Source organism: Panthera onca, chromosome A1, assembly GCF_046562875.1.
Source record: "Panthera onca isolate mPanOnc1 chromosome A1, mPanOnc1 haplotype 2, whole genome shotgun sequence".
In the NCBI taxonomy this organism is placed as follows: domain Eukaryota; kingdom Metazoa; phylum Chordata; class Mammalia; order Carnivora; family Felidae; genus Panthera; species Panthera onca.
The window spans coordinates 173,919,938-173,939,866 of NC_138339.1; the positions used below are offsets into that span (position 1 = coordinate 173,919,938).

Below are 19,929 nucleotides of genomic sequence, written 5' to 3' on the forward strand. Positions count from 1 at the left end.
ATAAAAAAATTGAGGATCTCCATCGGACTATTTTAAATGCAAAGTTAGGTCCTGCTAGTAATTTATGTGAGGTAGAGATAAGTCAAAATGACTTAAAAGTTTTCACGCTGGTGTTTGGGCAGAAGTCTAAGGCAAATTTGGAAAAGTTGGACGTGGGGATTTGTGGGTCAACCTCTAAGGCTTCTGTTCAGTTTAGATGTGCCGAATTTAAGATGTTTTGTAGGACACCCAAGTGCCCCAAGGAAGCCCTGGAAGATCAAGGAGTGGAGATAAGATTTGATACGCATAAGCAAACAGGAAGTCATTAGAAGGAAAGTGAGTAGAGTGTAGGAAGAGAACCAGGAAAAGAGAAAGGTGGTCCATGGCTGTGTCCTTAGAAAAAAGTAGACTTTGTCACGTCTCCTTTTTCTGATGTGTGGAAATCCCAGGATGACTTGACAGGAACACCTGCCCCTTATGAAGTGTCACCCTGAGCAAGGCTGGACCGCGTGTCCTCCTCTCTGTCACAAGGAGCTTCATCTGTAGGGATTTGAACATCTCTGTTAGCTTCAAAACCCTTTCTTCAAAGGCCGCCCCTGTCTGTGTGTCCAGATGATGGAAGGGAGCCTGTTTAGGGGCAGCTTGGGGAAGGGTGGGGTGTCTGGAGCTGAGTGAGGTTGGCTTCCGCCTCCTCTGCCACCTCCTTCTTCCAGGCACCTCTGTGCAATCTCAGACTCTTGACAAGACGTGGTTTGGAAATTACTAGCCCTGGTGACCTCTCGTGCCTCCTAAAAGCTCTAAAATCCCCTGTTGATAACTCGGACAACACCCTGCCACATCACAATTGAGAGGGCACCTTCACAAGCACAGTCTCGTTTATCCTGTGGTGCAGTGGAGGCAAGTATTCTCATCTCCTGTTGACAGATGAGGGGTCGTGTGTAAGCGGGCACCGCAGGACTTGCTTAAAGACTGGTGGCTACCGGGTGTCAGAGGACAAGCACTTTGCGTGTTTCCCGCTGACAGTTTCCTGATTCCTGCTGCGCTTTAGGCCATTCCTGCAGCAGCCGCCGTGTCGACGACCTGTTCTGACACCAGAGGTGATGGAAACATTGAGTTCCCAAACTTCCTTAGTTCCCACTCCTGTTCTTGTGCTTGTCTCGGCTGCACTGGTTTGTGCAGAATGATGCAGAAAGTCCATGCTCGTCCTGCTCCCTCATGCCGCACACAAGTTTTCAGCCCGGGGACCGTCTCTGGGCTCCACCGAACGCTCGTCTCCACCCCATCGCGATGCGTTGTACCTGCCAGGTACGGGTCCGTTCTCTCTGCCCTTTTGGAGAGACCGTGGCCTCTCTTGGCCACAGGCTGCTTGCAGGCGCTAGCTCCCCCTTCTCACCGGCCAGCGGTTCTGCTTGTCCTCCCCACCCTACCCTCTACGCTCCACCACACTCATAAGCCGGCCCAGACCCAGCGCTCCTCGTTTCTGACTCCGCAGGGCTATTCAACCAGTGGCCGATTTTTATCCAAATAATTAGTTTCTAGAGTTTTCCATGAAGCTACACATGAGCACTGGAAAGAAGTTCAAATATCCAAGAGCTCCTCGTGAAACACAACTACTTTCACCCTTTAGGTCAGGTGTGGCATGGCCTGATGGGGCCTTCTGTGCCAATGTTCGTGACCACTTTGGTGCCAAAGAATACAGATCAGAAGAAAGGAACTACTGAGGCACCTGGGTGGCTCAGTTGGTTAACCATCCTGACTCCTGGTTTTGGCTCAGGTCACGATCTCGCAGTTTGTGGGTTTGAGCCCCACATCGAGCTCTTTGCTGTTAGTTCAGAGCCTGCTTCAGATCTTTTGTCTCCCTCTCTCTCAGCCCCTCCTTCACACAATCTCTCTGTCTCTCTCAAAAATAAACATTAAAAAAAAAAAAAGAGGGAACTACTGACATACTGTGTAGCATGGATGGACCCAGAAATGTTGGGCTCAGTAAAAGAATTCAGACACAAGAGACAACATACGGTATGATTCCATTTGTATGAAATGTCCCCAAAAGGCAAATTTATAGAGAAAGAAAGTAGATTTAGTTGTTGCTTGAGGCTAGGAGTGGGAACAGGAAGTCATTGTAAATGGCATGAGGGATCTTACTAGGGGAACAAAAATGTTTTCAAGCTAATCTTTGGCGATGGTTGTATTTCTCAGTAACATTACTTAAATTCATTGAATTGTATTCCTGAAACGGGTGAATATTATTTGATGTAAAATATATACCTCAATAAATCTCAATATTTTATGATACCTAAACATGCCTTTTTTTGTTTAAAAAAATAAAAAGAAGTGCCTGTGTGGTTCAGTCATTGAAGCATCCAACTTCAGCTCGGGTCATGATCTCACAGTTCATGGTTCTGTGGTGACAGCTCGGAGCCTGGAGCCTGCTTCAGATTCTGTGTCTCCCTCCCTCTTGCCGCCCTCCTTCCGCTCATGCTGTTTGTCTCTCAAAAATAAATATTAAAAAAAAATTAAAAAGAACACATGAAAAGAATAGGGCCCACATTAGACCTGGGAGCTTCGAAGTTTCACATTATAGTTTGGTTATAAGGAGGCTGAGGTATCCTGGGTATGGCAGAGATGTCAGAACTCCACTGACTAATAGGTGGTTGACTCCACTTCAGACTGTAGAATCCATTCTTAAAATAAGATTCGCTAAAAATTTGTATTTGGACAAGTTTGATGACCTCTTCCATGAGCTCCTGTCTTATGGACAGAACAGTTAGGAGGACTGTGGTTGGTTCTCTGGTGGTGTGGACTTCAAGGGAGGTCTCTGCCCACCCCGCCCTTTGTTCCCAGCCTTTCTCTCCCCTCCCCAACTTACTTCCTTACACAAGTCATACATAGTCACTGTAGAAAAAGAGCACTGATAAAAAAAAATTTAAATTGCACATAATACATTAAACACTTGTTTCAGACTTACTGTTCAAGTTCCTACTTCTCACTTGCTGAATAACCCACATTGAACATATTTGATGCATTTTTTATTCACTCCCTGGAAATGGAATTTCTAGGTCATAAGGGATCCATTCTTTAAAGAAAAAAATTTTTTAATGTTTATTTTATTTTTGAGAGAGAGAGAGAGAGAGTGCAAGCAGGGGAGGGGCAGAGACAGAGGGAGACACAGATTCTGAAGTAGGCTCCATCCAGGCTCTGAGCTGTCAGCACAGAGCCTCACGTTGGGCTTGAACCCACAAACCATGAGATCATGACCTGAGCCGAAGTCAGATGTCTCACCAACAGAGCCACCCAGGCAAGGGATGCACTCTTAAAGTTGTTCATACATACTGCCCAGTTGTTCTCCCGAATTTACCTGTGCAATGTGGATTTTCATTATATGTGAGTCTAAGATGCAATCTGGCCACCAGAGTGGACTGTGCTTGTTGGCCTCAAGATAGGTTATTTATCCTGTGCAGAGTAGGGAAGATGGTGTTATGAGTCTGCCCCAAGGTAATCAAATGATGCCTGAGCTATTGATTTTAATCACGGGCACAAGGCATTCACTGAGACCGGCCATCTGAGTCTGGGCAGGACACGATGGCCAAGATGGGACACTGTGCTGTATGAGGACTAATTGAGGCACCAGGGACTCACTCTGGAAAGGATATGAGTAACTTTCTGCGAGCATTTGAAGGGCTGTCATGTCAAGAGAAATTAGATTCATTCCATGTGGTTCTAAGAGCAGAATAAGCAGAGGGTTGCATGTTCTAGGAAGGCAAGATTCGGTTTAATGTAAGAAAGCCCTGCCTAACAGAATAGAATCTGAAAATGGATTGGGCTCCCCTTCCTTATCATGAATCCCCCTTCCCTCTACATCCCTGGAGATGTTCCAGCAGGCCAGATGCCATTTGGATGCAGAGGCATGGCATGTGTGTGAAGGGAATTCATCATACGGATTTGATTTGGGGACCTTTGAGGAAAGTTTAGAACTATGAGGCCATGAACTTGAAATCACAGCTCTGACTGTAACAGTCTATGGCAGGGCCAGATGAAATAGTCTGCAAACACCATTCGTCCCATTAATTGTTTCTTGGAGCAAGGAAGTAATTTATTGACTCTTCTAATCTCACATTTTCTGGACTCTGCCTCCTGGTGAATGAGAGTTTAGGGTTTTGACAGTCTTTGACATCCAGTTCAGTTCACTTATTGTAGTAGCTGTGTTGGGAGAGTTGGTTTTTCCCAGTTGTTTGTGTTCTCCTTGTATTTTATGCTGTGCGCCAGTCATGGTTCTCTCAGACCCTAAGACTCCTGCTTCTGGTAGAAGGTAAAGGGGATGATTTTTACATATCATTCATCTCTGTTGCTTTTTCATCTTAAAAACAACAACAACAACAACAACTTGAGTATTGGTTTCAGTATTTTTAAAAAATTTTTTTTAACGTTTATTTATTTTTGAGACAGAGACAGAGCATGAACAGGGGAGGGGCAGAGAGAGAGGGAGACACAGAATCCGAAACAGGCTCCAGGCTCTGAGCCGTCAGCACAGAGCCCGACGCGGGGCTCGAACTCACGGACCGCGAGATTGTGACCTGAGCCGAAGCCGGACGCTCAACCGACTGAGCCACCCAGGCACCCCATTGGTTTCAGTATTTTTTAAGCTGAACCATACTTTTGCAGTGTTCTGAGTCCTGACTATGTTGAAAAGCGGTACTTTTCCTTTGAAGAAATTACCAGTGTTTTAAACTGTGTCTTTTAACGTTTTTAGATGTGTGTTTTTCTTATCTTGGTATTGATACTTTGGGAAGTTAAAAAATAACTAGGTAGTCCACAAAATCTGTAAGAATATGTGGGAAATTGCCCGTCTAATTTTAATGTTTCTAAAGCACAACTGGTCAAACAACCACTTAACCTTTGGCCCCTCAAAGTGTGGTCTGGAGAGCAGCAACAAGGGCGTCACCCCCCACCCCGCCAAGTGAGCTAGAAACGCAGAATCTTCAGCTCCAGCCTGAAGCTACTGAATGTGCATTTTAACAGGTTGACCTGACAGTGCCTGGTTGTCAGACTTTCTCAGGAGACTAGCTGTCGATCCTGTGGGTAACAGCAATTCTCTTACCTTGGTGTTTTGTTTTGAGCACCTGATAATGTACCTGGCATTGCGACTAGGTTCTTTCACATGCATGAGCCCATTTAATCCTCAGAATCACCCTCTCAAGGAGGTATTGTTAGAGGCTCAGAAAAGCTGTCACCCAGCCTACCAAAAGTGTCACCATAAGAAGCTGTTTTCTGGAGTCTGTATTTCCTACACCTGAGTCAGGAAAATGGAGGCCTGGGAGTGTCACGGTGGCCTAGTGAAGCCTTCAGTTGTTCCAGCTCTTTGCTTGAGTGACCCTGGGCTTCCCTGCTTCCTGGCAGTGGAGGCTCGGCTGCCAGCCTCTGGCCATTCAGCGTCCAGTTGTAGCTTAGTATGAAGGGCCCGGGAGGAAGTCCCTTCTGACACATCTCCCCTGCAGGCTGGCTTCCTGAAGCCTCCAGTACAAAAGAAGTTCAGGGATCTAGACAAACGCATTTCTCAGGAATTGCTTACACCAAAATAGGCTGTGTGTGTGTGTGTGTGTGTGTGTGTGTGTGTGTGTGTGTGTAGCTTCCATTTCTTTAAAATCTTATCATTTAAAAGACTAGATATTTATTGAAAGTTTGTTCTCACATTCCAGTTCTCAAGCCTTTAGGATGTCCTGTTCTCATGGATTCTGAGAAGGGATATACAATGAGTAATAAGAAACCACCTTTAATCATTAAGCAATATTTCTTCTTTCCTGCCTACGTTCCTCTGGTTGTGTTGGAAATCTAAGAAGGAGTCTGTGTCACACTTGGTGTACCTCAGAAAATAGCGACTTATAATCCTAGTAGAAAACTCACAACCGGGGAATGGCAGGATTCCAACATTTGCCAAAACGTGAGATGCTGTGAACCATCCTGAGGGGGAAAAAAGAGAGGTTATAATTACATCTGTTTAAAAACTACCACTTAGCAAAATTCTGATTACTAAAGCAAAATTAGTATAACAATTGGGGGTCAGTTTATGTATTTTGCAATTGTTTATTTACCAACTCAGCCCCCGAATGGGCATCCTAGATGGCATCTAAAAGGAAGGAATGTTCTAAAATCCACCAACCCTTCCCTGTACCGCTGTAACGTTTTTTTCCCCTCCATTTTATCAAAAGTCGGCCAAATTTCAACTCCCTGCCCACTGCCGTTGGTGGTATTTTTGTTTTTCTTTGGGTATCATCCTGTTTTCTTTTTCTTCACCGCTGACATTGGCTTATTTCGTATGAACGCGTGATACATTAAATACATATACGTTTCAAATGTTTTGACTTGCCTGTGAATCGTTTCTCTTAAAGGGCCGGCCTGGGGAAGTGAGTAATGTCTCGCGTCCTGTTGTTGTAGGAGGGATTTTGAACCGCTTCTCCAAAGACATCGGGCACATGGACGACTTGCTGCCCCTGACGTTTCTGGACTTCATTCAGGTAATGCTGGCAGTGACACTCAAGTTCTCGCATGGGAACTGCAGTTCCTGTTTTTTCCAGTCCTTTCCTTGGGGGCCGTGGGTGGGCCCTTCGGCCTGATGAAGTGGCGTTATCTTCGTAAAGGCCATGGCGGTAAGAGGAAGGTGTGGCTCTGATTCGGAGGCCAAGTTCACATGAGTAATACCCCGGGTGTAGGAGCGGCTACAGAGTCATGTCAAGGTGGGTTCGAAGCAGCTACAAGCTTGGTAAGCGGCTCTCCGTCTGCCTTCCAGGCATCTGGCATGGATCTCACTCGACCGTGAACACATTTCATAATATAGAAACAGTCACCTCGCACGGAAAGATAGCCTAGATTAACTAAATTATGCATTGTATTACCACAAAGGACAAATACTTACTGCACCGTTTTTGGGGGATAAAACCAGGTGTGGTTACTGACAAAGAAAAGATTAGTAATAATAAGGTGAAAATAATACTTCGTTAGCAAGGACAATAGAGAGCAGTTATTGTAGATACAAAGCCTTTAAAGGCAAGTACATTTAAGCCAATAATTTGAGTACAGGATCAGAGTCATCTCAGAAAATGTCCTTCTTGTTTTTCTAGGCAGCTTTTCTTTCACACGCTGATTGTGCTAAGTCTTAAGGTGTGTATGTATATGTGTGTGTTTTAAACCCAGCAATCCTGCAAATACCTTCTCTACAGCATTTGTTTTGTCTGTGAACTTGAGGTTCTGAAGAAGTATGTTGGGTCATCTCATGCCTCATCTGCTTGCTCAGTATTGCTGCACACATGGGATGCTTTTCCTGCTGTTTAATTCTGTCTACTTTTCAGTGATTCAGGCCAGGGGACTTTCTTCTTCATTTCCAAGGGTTTTGTTTTTTGTTTTTTGTTTTTTTAAATGAAGTGCTTTTATCAACAACTGCATGCACATTTTCTAAAATTGCTGCTGCTGTTGCTAATACTTCATGACCTTGTGTTTCACTCTCCTCAGTGGTCTAATGATGAACTCATTGTAAGGCCAGGAAGTAGAAATGCTACCACTGAGGTCTGCAATTATCGCTTCATCCTGATGGTTCCTCCTCCCCGCCCCCAACCGTCCCCCCCTTCCCCACACTTTTTTTTCAATGCCCAGATGCGCTTCCAGTCAAAACTTAGGGATTTTTCTGGAGCCATTGTTATAAAAGGAGCCAGAATTACTTAATTTGGAAAATTAGCTATGTCATAAAAATCAGTAATAGGCCCGAAATGACCACAGGCATTTCTGTGAGTCACAGGGGAAATGGAGCAATGAATATCTGCCTGCAAACAGTGTAGCCAACGAGGAAAGACGTGCGCTATTACTGGTGTGAAGAAAGGAGACTCCGAGGCAGAGTACTTTTACTGCGAAGATCTCTGATTTTTCCTTCCCTCTTCTGCAAGCTTATTGTATAAATGTGCCCTGCTGGGTTTTGCTGTGTAATTTATCCCCAAGAAGCAATCTCTCACTAAAACAGAGTCACATTTTGACAGAGATTGTTTATCGCTTTGAGAAGATCTGGGGAAAGATTCTGTTTCTTTGCAAGTGCAAGTTAAGGCAGAGGCCGAGTTTGTAAAAGCGGGCTGTCCCATTGCGTGCTCAGCACATAGTTGGTCCTCATAATTAGAGTCACCCACCTCTTTCTGAATGATATATGGAGACACAGGAATCGATGCCACCTGAGTTCATTATAAAACATTCTGAGCAGCCTCAGAAAATTCTAATCTCGTTGTACTTCTCTTTAACCAGAGAGACAAGGGCCTTTTTATTATCTGCTCACTTAATCTTGGTGAGACTTATCCTGGTGGAATACCAGTAGTCCCGATTAGCTGATTTCTTGACTCTAATAGCAGAGGTAAATCTCGATGTTATTGTCTCCAAGAAAGGAGTTTTGTCTAAAGGATAACTCAGTTATCAATTATGATAAAGATCTATTGTCACTTGTTTTGTTTGCAGGTGTCTTTAATAAGGCTTCCCATAATCCCTTCAGGAAGAAATATTTTCTCCTTTTAAAAATAGTATTAGCTAAATATAAAAGCTCTGATCCCTGCCATTGTTGTTGATTCTTTGAGGGACATTTCCCAACATTCATTGTTTAAATGGTTGTCAGGAGGAATCAAGGGAAACTTCATAAACAATGCAGTAACTGGTTCATCTTACTTTGTGTGCAGAGGCCTTTCTCCAAAGGATTTGCATGCGATGAGCAGACTTTTGACTGAGGTATCACTAGGATCATTTTGAAGTATTTGGGCCCGTTGCTATATTAGCAAGCGAAGATTTTTTTTTTTTTATTAAAGCCACAAAAATGAATTTAACCTGCCCTCAAATAAAGGCCAACAAAAATAAAAATGTAAATTGATTACTTTTTTTTTTTTAAGTTGGTTAGGACTCTGTAAGGATAAAAACAACCCAGTGGTGTTCTGAGACTCTTAATGGAATCATGTAAAGTTAAAATAAACACTATTAGGGTAAGCACATAGAATGAAAACTAATTTTCCAAATCAAATACATTATATTCAATTCATTTTCCCCAATCAACCAAATGTTTAAAACCTGTTAGTTATAACAGCAATCTTCTGGAAATTAATTAGAAGCCTATTAGCTCTGCTAGCTGAGCCGAATGAAGAGGGTTGCTTGTTACATTTCTAAATAGGCTCCTGAATTAAAAGCAAAGCAAGGTCAAAATGACAATCAGTTTGACTCACCTCGTGGCGTTGCTTAAGTAGTTTATCTGGTTTTTGTTTGGCCTTTCTCAGGTGGGTGACAGTTTTTTAAAGGAAATTTTACCTACGTTGACTCAGTCCTCTGAGAAATTTAAAAGTTTTAAGTATTAGGGAAAACATACAGGTTATCACGAATATTACCTGTGTGAACAGTGGCACCTTCCCAATTGCATGGGAATCTAAAAGGGAAACAACTTTCAGACCTCTTTAGAAACTCTTCTAAAGAGTTTCATTAGCCTCTTTCGGAACTGAGATACTAGAACGTTGCCTTGTTGCCTTTGTTTCTGATGTCAGTAGCAGAATCAGCTCCTGGCACCGGGAAGCCCCCCCCCCCCCCCCTGGTTTTAATGTCTCACATCTGGTTCTTTGGGTAAAAATGTTCTGACTGTGGCAGCCCCGGGGAAGCTCACAGAAGCTCACAGATCCTGAGTCTTTCCGAATGTAACAGGTGAGTTTAATTGAAACGGTTGAGTTTTAAAAGGATTGGGAATTTCCTTGTCAAGAAGTTCCCCTTGGTATTATCTTGCAGGAGATGTGGGCCTTCCCAGTCTGCATATCCTCTACATCAGGTATTCCGGAGCCAGAAAGAACTTGGCAGGATTTACATAGTAACGAATAGAACGCAAACTGAAATCTAAAACTGAGATACCTTCCTGAATAGGGAGTTAAGCTTTCCACTTATCAGAATATTCAGATTAAGACTGTCTTGTGCAGTGTGTGTGTGTGTTTCCCCCTTACTAAAGATACGTATATGATCATGCATTTTTTGGAGAGTTAAAATCAAATCAATATAGAAATAATGTGATTACAGGTATCCATGTGAGCTTTTTAATCCATATTACGCATGTTTGATTGCTTTTTCTGTAAGACAATGATAGTTTTGTTGGTTTTGTAAGCAAGAGTTCAGAAATGTGAACCATTGGGTTAGAACTTCATTGTTTTTCCAATGGAGTCTGATGCTGAGAAACTGGGGAGAGACGGGAGAACAGAACCTTCCATTTGAGCCGTGGTGGCTGGAGTCAGTAATACTCTGTAGAAGCAGGTCAGAAATCAGGGGCAGATTTTATTACCCGTGAGATAAGACAATTCTGTTTAAAACCTGAGTATATTTGCTGACCAGGTAGAGCTTATCAACAAAAGATTTATATTTGTGTAAATATTTGTAGGGTTTTGTTTATTTTTTTATTTTTTGTTTTGTTTTGTTTGGATAGTTAGCTGTTCCTAATCCAGCTCGTGGGAGACTGTGACGCCTTGGATTTTGAAATTGTATGTCATTTCCTGTTGTCCTGTGTTAGAGTGGGGTTCCTGTGTGGGATTTGGGAGCCCGAACTGACCTGGGCACGGAACAGTAGTGAATGAAGAAAGTTCGATTGTCGACCTTCTATTTTGGAAGGCTGGGCCAGAAGTGAGGTAAATTTCTGAGTACATTGTAGGAAATAAATGATTCCTACAATCCAAAATAACAGCAGTCTGCAGGTTACCTCAGGGTTGCCCTGGGCTTATCAGATAAGTTAGCCAATGGCTGGCAGGGCACATCTGGCTTACCAGTGTTGTTCAGACACGTTTTGTTTATTCGCTTTCATGAAAATTGTAACAGCTTTGAGTATTAACGATATTTTTAAAACCAAGTAATCTATCAAGCCAGATATAGTTCTTCACATGTTAAAACTACATGTCTTTACAAAAATAGGGATCAAAATACAAATAGTGTCAAGATCTTCATCTAGACCTCAGACATGACAAATCAATGATGAATAGGACTTTGGCCTTCAAAACGTGATGTATTTGGGTAAACAAAAGCATAGAGGTAGTGATTAAAATGTCCATTTTTGAGTGTTTGGCTGACTTCCTAATGCCATAGCACAAATACCAGCAGCATAAATCTAGTCTTTAATTTTCTTTTTCTTTCTTTCTTTCTTTCTTTCTTTCTTTCTTTCTTTCTTATTAGAGAATGCAAACTGGAAGCAGGGCAGAGGGATGGAATGAGAGAGAGGGAGAGAGGGAGAGAATCTTAAGCAGGCTCCACACTCAGCACAGAGCCTGATGTAGGGCTCAGTCCCATGACCTTGGGATCATGACTTGAGCTGAAATCAAGAGTTGGATGCTCAACTGACTGAGCCACCCAGGTGCCCCTAGTCTTTAATTTTCTTAAAACAATGATTAATTAATAAAGGTACCAAGAAAATATGTAATATTTTTAATATTCTAATAACATTTAAGTTTTAATTAATGACAAATTAATTTTTAATGATTTTGAATACACAGGTGTAATATTTGTGCAGATCTGTTGTTTTGTGAACATATGTGCAACTAGATACATAATGGAGAATCTTGACTGTTTGTCCCAAAAGGGAAACATTGTTTCTTACTATGTGTCTGTGGTGTGCAGATTTGTAATGCTACCATATTTTCTCATTCCTGTAACATGTCTTCCTTTTTGTTTTCTCCACCCCATCTTTTATTGAGCTCCTACCATGTGCTGACAAAGATGGAATCTGTGTCTGCCTTCATTTGGCCAGCACTTCCCATGTTCAACATGCCATGCACCTGCTGGGCTTGGTTGTGGAACTGAATGACATTTAATTCCTGTCCTCCAGGGTCACCTGAGTGGCTTAGTTAAATGTCCGACTTCGGCTCAGGTCATCACCTCACGGTTCGTGAGTTCAAACCCCACATCATGCTCTCTGCTGTGAACATGGAGCCCACTTCAGATCCTCTGTCCCCCTCTCCCTTTACCCCCCTCCCACCCCCCCACGCTTGCTCACTCTTGCTCTCTCTCAAAAATAAAACTTCAAAAAAAAAAAAAAACCGTTTAATTCCTGTCTTCCATGAGGCACATTCTCTTGGGAGAGACCGAAGGTCAGCAGTTACAATGCTGTGTGACCTTATAAAAGGAGGGAGACTGTGTAGGAGAGAGGATAAAGCTCTAGAGTGAGACCAGTCTGATTTCCAGTCCTTGTCTGCAATTTTCAGTTCACTTATCTTAGGAAGAGTTCTGGGACATCCAGGTGGGGGCATCCTGCAGATAGTTGGGGGTGTGAGCCTGGTGTTTAAGATCTGGCATGAATAGAGCCTGTGTATTCTTCTCTGAGCAGGTCATTGATGGGGGGGTGGGGGGGTGGGTGGATAAGATTGCCCAGAGAGAGTGAAGCATTTTTAAGGGCCAAGACCAGAACCTTACGGAAACCTTAATACTTAAAGAGAAAGGCAGAGAAGAGAACGCAGACAGACGAGACACAGAATGAACAGTGAGGGAGAAAGAAGGAAAATTGGTGCTGGAAAACCAAAAGAAGACAGGTGTGTTCAGTGCAAAGGAGGAGGTGAGGAAGCAGAAAGCAGTCAGTTGGATTTGACGATTAGGAGTCCAAGGAGCAGCTGGAGGAGGTTCAGGATAGAAGGAGGCCAGATTGCAAAGGCTGTAAGTCAGAGGAGAGGAAGTTGACATAAGAGCAAGCTGTTTTTGAAGGAGTTTGCTCAGTGTTGCTAGGTTGTTTGGGTTTTATGGCTTATGTGGGTGCTATGGGGGGTAGTGTATCTCTTCATCCCAACATCCCCCCCCCCCCCCACATCCCACTGATAACCAGGGGTTAGATTCGAGGTCTTGAGATACAGAGGTGAGTAGGCGTGAGGCCCTGCCCTCATGGCTCTCCTCCAGCCCTCCCCAACCCCCACCCCCACCCCCAGGAGAGGGAGCTGTCCAAAAATTCATCCTTGGCTGAGTTTGGAATGCTAATTTTGCCGAGTGCCTCAGAGGAAGTCCCGGGAGGCAAGCTGTTAGGTCCGGGAGCTCACCTGAGCTTTCAGGAAGTGACCCTCCATCAGAGAGGAAGAGGCTCCTGTGGGTGGTGGAGCAGGAAATGCTTCTGGAAGTGAGTGCCCATGTGGGACCTGAGCCTGAGCTCAGGAAGAGATAGGAGCTGGAAGGTAGTTGCTTAGCTTTGTTTGAAAGGATAAAGTTAGTGCCAAGGGTGTTCGACTCCTTTCTGACAGTTCTGTTCATCCTTGGTATATTTGATAAGCCTTGAGAGATACTTGATCATTTTAATAACTTTTATTATTTTAAAGTGTTTATTCTGTATCCTTTTCCTCAGCTAGTTCCTTCTCACTCCCTTAAATGAGATCTTAATTTAACATTTTGTAGTTATAAAAAAGACCCATCTTTGATTGTTTTCTTCTGTCTTTGCCTCATGAATATGCCTCATGAATACTGTGATACATAGATTAACCTGCCCGTGGTCTTCTGAGATAAGCAGGTACCTTTGTTCTTTGCTTTCAGATGCCAGTGTATTTGCTTATTTCAGAACTTCATGTATTTTCTTCTCTGAACCAAAGACTCTAATATGTCATAGAAGGGTAAGACCCCTCAAGAGATAACTGGATTTCATTTTCCTCTAAGACGGGCCATGCCCAACGTGGGAACAGGGGTTCACACCCTTTCCTCACACCGCAGTGCTGTCTCGGAATATATATCTGAATAGGTTTGTTTTGCTTTGTTTGCTGGTGATTTGTATGACAGCGGAGCTCAGGCCTAGAGAGTACGATTCCCATCTCCTAGGTATTAAGTTTAATCTCTCTACAACTCCTGGAAGGGAATTCTACATGCCTGCCAGGAGGACTATTGATGCTCTTCTATGTGTTACATATACACCTTGGATGCAACCTCAAATAGACCGTCTTCATTCTTCACAGACCATCAAAAGTCTCTTCTTCCTATTAGCGAAGCTTTCCTTGGGCACTTTGTTCTGCAATAAAACTATCCCTATCCCCTCTGAAGAAGCTGGGATCCTCGAACCGTGGCCGAGTGCAGTGCTGAGCAAATTGCATTACGACCTCACTTCCACTTTGTCAGTTAGTACTTCCTGTGTACCAGGCACTTTTCTAGGCACTGGTGTGTAGAGGAGTGAATCGGGCATTGGCTTCCAGGAGTTTACATTCCACTGCAAAAGACAGATGGTAAACAGTTAAGTTTATAAGGCAATTATAATAATCTCCTAGTGCATTAAGGAATGGGAAGTCTTTGCAGGTGACTTCCGGGACTGTTGGGACATGGTGAGCAAGGAAGTGGTGATGTTTGAGTTTGGAAAATATGAAGGAAACAGCCATGCAGAAAAGACCTGGAAGCAGATGGGCAGAGTGTGTGCTCAGGAAAAGAAACATGTGCAGATGCTCAAGATGGGAGCAAAGTGGCATGTTCCCAGGTAAAGAGAAAGCCAGGCAGTGAACAGAGTGGAGACGTAGGCAAGAGGGCACTTGAGACCTAGGCAGAACTGGACTCCATAGGTTAAGAGGTTCGGGTTCTCTTCTGGATGCAACGGGAAACCACTGGAATATTATAAACAGAGGAGGGACATCGTGCTCATACTTCAAAATTGAAAAAAATGTATATTTGATGCTAATCATGAGGCTCAAATATTTTTTCTAATGTTTTAAGTCATCAAAATATGCATAATCCCTTAAAGGCAAGGCTCTAAGGCTGTATTTCATGGCATTCTCTCATGCTCAGCACAGCTTCAGGAACTGAGGCAGATCAGCACTTTGTATTTCATTCAAGTCATGAAAACTGTATTGAGTTATTCCCCAAATAGGAAAGTGGTTCTCTGTAGTCAGCGTGGACCTCTTATCTTTCCAGCAGCCTACCCTTTTTAGGGCAGTGGCTCTCAAGCACCAGGTTGCCCCTAGCTGAGGTAACATGGAAAAAAGAAAAAGGATGGTGTAGGATTCCTCCCCACCCTGCAAAGCTGAATTTTCTGTTTTTCTCTTTCGGACATTTTGTTTTTTAAATATAGTCGAGTGGCTCTTAGCCAGAAGGTGTAAAGTCAGTACAAAAGGTGATAGGTAGTCCAAATGACCTGGAAATAACATTAATCCTAGCTAATGTTTAGAGACTCCTTCCTGGGTGCCCAAACTTGTTTCAGATCTTTTATTTGTATAATCTGTCATCTTTCTGGCAACTCCATGAGTTATGTACAGTTATTGTGCTGTTCTCACAGATGAGGGAAATGAGGCCCAGAGGAGTTACATAATTCGTCCAGGATCACACATCTAGTAAGCGATCACTTTGAGGCTTTTATTTTTATATTATTGAGTTATACTCGTTTATGTTCATGAAGGAGAAGCAGAGTTCCCCTTCCTGTGTTTTGATCACATCAGACTCTTCTCAATGAGGGAGATTCCAGGTGGAATCTCTAATAATAATTAAATTATTTGTCATCTGGTGCCTATGCTGCCTCTTCAACAAAAGTCGTAAAAGTGCTCATGTAATGTGATCCCATGGTATTTGAGATGTAAATCTTTTGAAATTGTGGTGCTGGCCTTCTCTCTCTCTCTCTCTCTCTCTCTCTCTCTCTCTTTTCTATCTTTAGCACATGTGAACAAGAGCCAGAGAGAATCTTAAGCAGGCTCCATGCTCTGTGTGGAGTCTGACACGGGGCTCGATCCCATGACCCTGGGATCATGACCTGAGCTGAAATCAAGAGTTAGATGCTCAACCAACTGAGCTGCCCAGGCGCCCCTCTTTTTTCTTTAGAATTAAAGATGGACAAATCACTTTCCTCCTTCATGAATGCTTTTTCAAATTTTTGCTGGTTGTAAAATCCAGACTGAGAGCTGCTATTTTCAAGAACTTTATTCCTTAGCTAATGATAAACCTGATTTCAAATACAAGTATAGGAGAAGTTGTGACTATGTTTTAGGTGTGAGCATCATGAAGTAGAAGATACAATATTTACACATTTTAATGCACATTTGTTTGGGTTGTGATATACGTAGCTCTGGAGTACTGTTATGTAAACCAGGAAAAGTAATCGGCTATGATGAAAACAAGGGAGCATTTCTTAAGATTTTGTTGAAAAACAGAAGCTTAACTTTACATTAAAACAGTGAACAACAGGTGATTTTATACTGTGCTAGTACTAGGGGTTAGAAATACATTCCTTATAGACAATGACACAAATCTAGTTAAAAGTTAAGTTGTTAAATTTAAACACTAGAAGTGTATACACTGAATGTAATAAGTTTATCATTTACATGTAAAAAATAAATACTTTATAGTTAATTTAACCGAATGTCCAAGTAGCAAATTTACATTTTGAATACTTAAGGATCTAAACTCTCAATTTTAAGATTTGATAATGGAGGCAATAGCATTCTCTTCTGTGAAGATAAGAGTTCTGGTCTACTTGATTTCAGGCAACAGAGCTTGTCTATGCTTTATCTGGTGTGTGTACGTGTGTAAATATAAATGCACATATACCCTCAAGGAGCAGTCATGTTATTGATTAGCAACCCTTTCAAATCAAGTAGCTGGATGTACATCTTAAACTGTAAGGCAAGGAAAATAATGTTTGTGGTTGTAACAGAGGGTTTTATGTAGGGCTCTCTATGAATCATGGTCTGCAGTTTAAGGGAACCTGGAAAACTTGTCTGAGGAATTTATATTTGAACCTGTGAACCCTTGGCCCCATACAAAGTCTTTGAGCAGGAAAGTGGCCGCTCACCATGTAATTCTAAGGGCGACAAGGACATCTTTCTCCTTTGAACATGTTATTCCCATTTGGTGGATTTTACTGAAGATCAACAAGGGTGATAATGTGGTTCGTGTTGTTGCATGTTCGGGAGGTTGCCTATGAATTGTGCCCTTGGCTACTTCCTGGAAAGGATCTTAATGTTTCAGATTTCGGTCTCCTTTTTGTGGTCTTTTGCAAAAGGCTTTGTGGCAGAAGGCTTCCTCCTCCTCCCGCCTTGCTGGTTCCAGCCAGCATCTGTACTGGTGTCTCAGGACGGGCAGCGGGCGACCTTGTTCCATGCCGACCTTCCGTGAGGCTTCCCTGGGCTTCTGGCTCTGCTTCTCCCATTTCAGTTCAGTGCGCTGGGATGCCAGGACCCCAGGTTGCCTGGAAGCCTGACGGTGTTACATGATCTGATTTATTCTATGAGGCTTTCTCCTTTCAGGAGAATTACGGATGAAGTTAGCAAAACATGCATTGAGTGAAGCTGGAAAGTTAAGACATTAACTCTAAACCTGTCCTTGAACCTCCGGAGGTAAATACTAGTCCTTAGTCATTTTTTAATTTCTTCGCTAAGGAATGCTGTAGAAAGGATGGCAGAGTCAGCCACCGTTCTTGGTGTTCAATCCATTCCTCCTTTTTCTCCGATTCCTGCATTTCATGCTCCTCTCCATCCCACTGTAAGATGAGCTTCTAGTGGCTGTCTCTGGGGTACGCACTCTCTCCGCTCCATTCTTTGGCCTTCTCTTTTGCCAGAGTCTGTTGTGATTCTTCCTAGACTTGTTCCTGTTCCTTACCCATGTTGTCATCTCATAATGACAGTACTTACTGTGTGAACTGATAAGTAGGAATGCCAAGTGGAGTGCTTTGGGAAGGCTTAATAAAAGGCTCCGCTTAAAAAAAAATGGCTTTAAGTAATTAGGTATGGATGAGACAAGTGACTGCGGGGGAGGGAGTTGGAGAAATACAGGAGGAATCTGTGCTGAGAGCCTCACAAAGTGTCTTCGAAGTCCTAGGTGATGCATTATGGGTGTGAGTTTTGTAAGAAAGACCTTGAGACACTCCAACACCAGATCTGTACATGCTTTTATTTTTTTTTAATTTTTATTTTTTTAAATTTTTTTAATATTTATTTTTGAGAGAGAGAGACAGCATGAGCAGGGGAGCGGCAGAGAGAGGAGACACAGAATCCGAAGCAGGCTCCAGGCTCTGAGCTGTCAGCACAGAGCCCCATGCGGGGCTTGAACCCACGAACCGTGAGATCATGACCTGAGCCAAAGTCGGACGCTTAACCGACTGAGCCACCCAGGCGCCCCTGTACGTGATTTTAAATTCAACCAAAACTTTAAGATTTTGTATTATTTATTTCTGAATTGGCCAACTATTAGTTCAGATTGTAGTACTTAGGACCTCTCTGTAACCCTGCCTGGGAAAGTTGGGGATGGCTTCCCGGTGATCCTGAGCCTCGTGTAGGGGAGAAGCCAGTGATCCCTGAGCCTCATGTAGGGGAGAAGCAGGCACCAACGACAGGAAGTCCAAGAGAGCCTAGGAAGTTTGCAAGGACACCATAATGTGAAGTTTGAGATCGGGCATCAGAGGGGATAAAGATGGATAGGTATAGAGGAGGCAGATCACAGGGAGACTCATGTCTCCAGTGCAGGGATTTGGATTTGGAATGTTGGTAGAAAGCCATGGAGAGGGAGGAAGACACCACAAGAATAGTGGGTTTGGCCAAGTTTCTATTTGGGATATCCAGGTAGTGATGCCAAGTGTGGCTGGTGAAAACCCTTTGATTTTTTTTTTTTTTCAACATTTATTCATTTTTTGAGTGATAGAGCATAAGCAGGGGGGTGGTGGGGGGGTGGAGAGAGAGAGAGAGAGACAGAGTGCAAGTAGGGGAGGGGCAGAAAGAGAGGGAGACACAGAATCCAAAGCAGGCTCCAGGCTCTGAGCTGTCAGCACAGAGCCCAATGTAGAGCTCGAACTCATGAACTGGGTGATCATGACCTGAGCTGAAGTTGGACACTTACCGACTGAGCCACCCAGGCGCCCTAAAACCCTTTGATTCTGATTAGTGGGTCCACACTGTGGAAGAGTCCCTCGCCTCAGAGATGTCATTCATAAGCCCATATCCCAGCAGAGAGCAGTCATGGGTCTGTGTGTCATTATGTATGCCAGCTCTTATAGCTACCAGGTATGTTGCCTGTCCGGTCAGATTATGGTGGATGGCCAAGTCGGAGCCACTCGCAGTTCCAAAGGAAGAAGGAAGGCAGCATAAAAAAACAGACCTCTGTATCTGTTTAGTGTGATCCTACCTGAGGTTGTAAGAACCCTGCAAATGTTTTTTTTTGCCAGTGCTCTTGGTTCTGTAGGAAATGCTTTTGGGCACCTGGGTGGCTCAGTATTAAGCACCCACCTTTGACTCATGTTGTGATCTCATGGTTCATGGGTTCGAGCCCTGTGTCGGGCTCTGTGCTGACAGCTCAGAGCCTGGAGCTTGCTTCAGATTCTGTCTCTTCTTCTCTCTGCCCCTGCCTCCCCCCCCCCCCCCCGCCCCGCCACCCCGCCCCGGCCCACAAATAAACATTAAAAAAAAAAAAAAGAAAAAAGAAAAAGAAAATATTCATGTTTTAATGGTGTGAGGGTTGAGCGTGCTTCTGTAAATTTTTTTTTATAGATTCAAAAATTTTTTCTCAATGTTTATTTTTGAGAGAGAGAGTGTGAGTGGGGCTCAAATTCATGAACAGTGAGATCACTACCTGAACTTAAGTTGGACACTTAACCACCTGAGCCACCCAGGCTTTTTGAGAGAGCATGAGCGGGGGAGGGGCAGAAGAGAAGGAGACACAATCTGAAGCAGGCTCCAGGCTCTGTCATCACAGAACCTGGCGCTGGGCTCGAACTCGCAAACCGTGAGATCATGACCGAGCCGAAGTCGAACATTTAACCGACTGAGCCACCCATGTACCCCGAGTGTGCTCCTGTAAATGTGATTATGTGTTCATGGGCATCACTTATAATGTAACTAGCTTTAAAATGTCGTGGAGGGGTTATGGTGGGAGCCCTCCCAATCCCCGCAGTCTGCCTTTCTGAGTTTGATCCCTGCTCTGCCTCTTCCCGTTCTGCCTCACAGAGCCACACATTCTTTATCTGTAGGAGAGAGAAAAATGGCACACTTCATAAGGGTTGTTGTGAAG

The 19,929-nt window shown here is 43.5% G+C and overlaps 1 protein-coding gene across 4 annotated transcripts in view; it reads left to right on the forward strand.

Moving 5' to 3' along the window:
- The window catches only part of ABCC4 (ATP binding cassette subfamily C member 4 (PEL blood group)), a 284,074-nt gene that overhangs the window by 186,090 nt on the left and 78,055 nt on the right, over positions 1 to 19,929 (forward strand). For all 4 annotated transcript variants that reach the window (XM_081794994.1, XM_060636846.3, XM_078432437.2 and 1 more), the window contains one exon: positions 6,409 to 6,488. In XM_081794994.1, the coding sequence (XP_081651120.1) occupies positions 6,409 to 6,488 (80 nt within the window). The remainder of the gene's footprint in view (positions 1 to 6,408; positions 6,489 to 19,929) is intronic.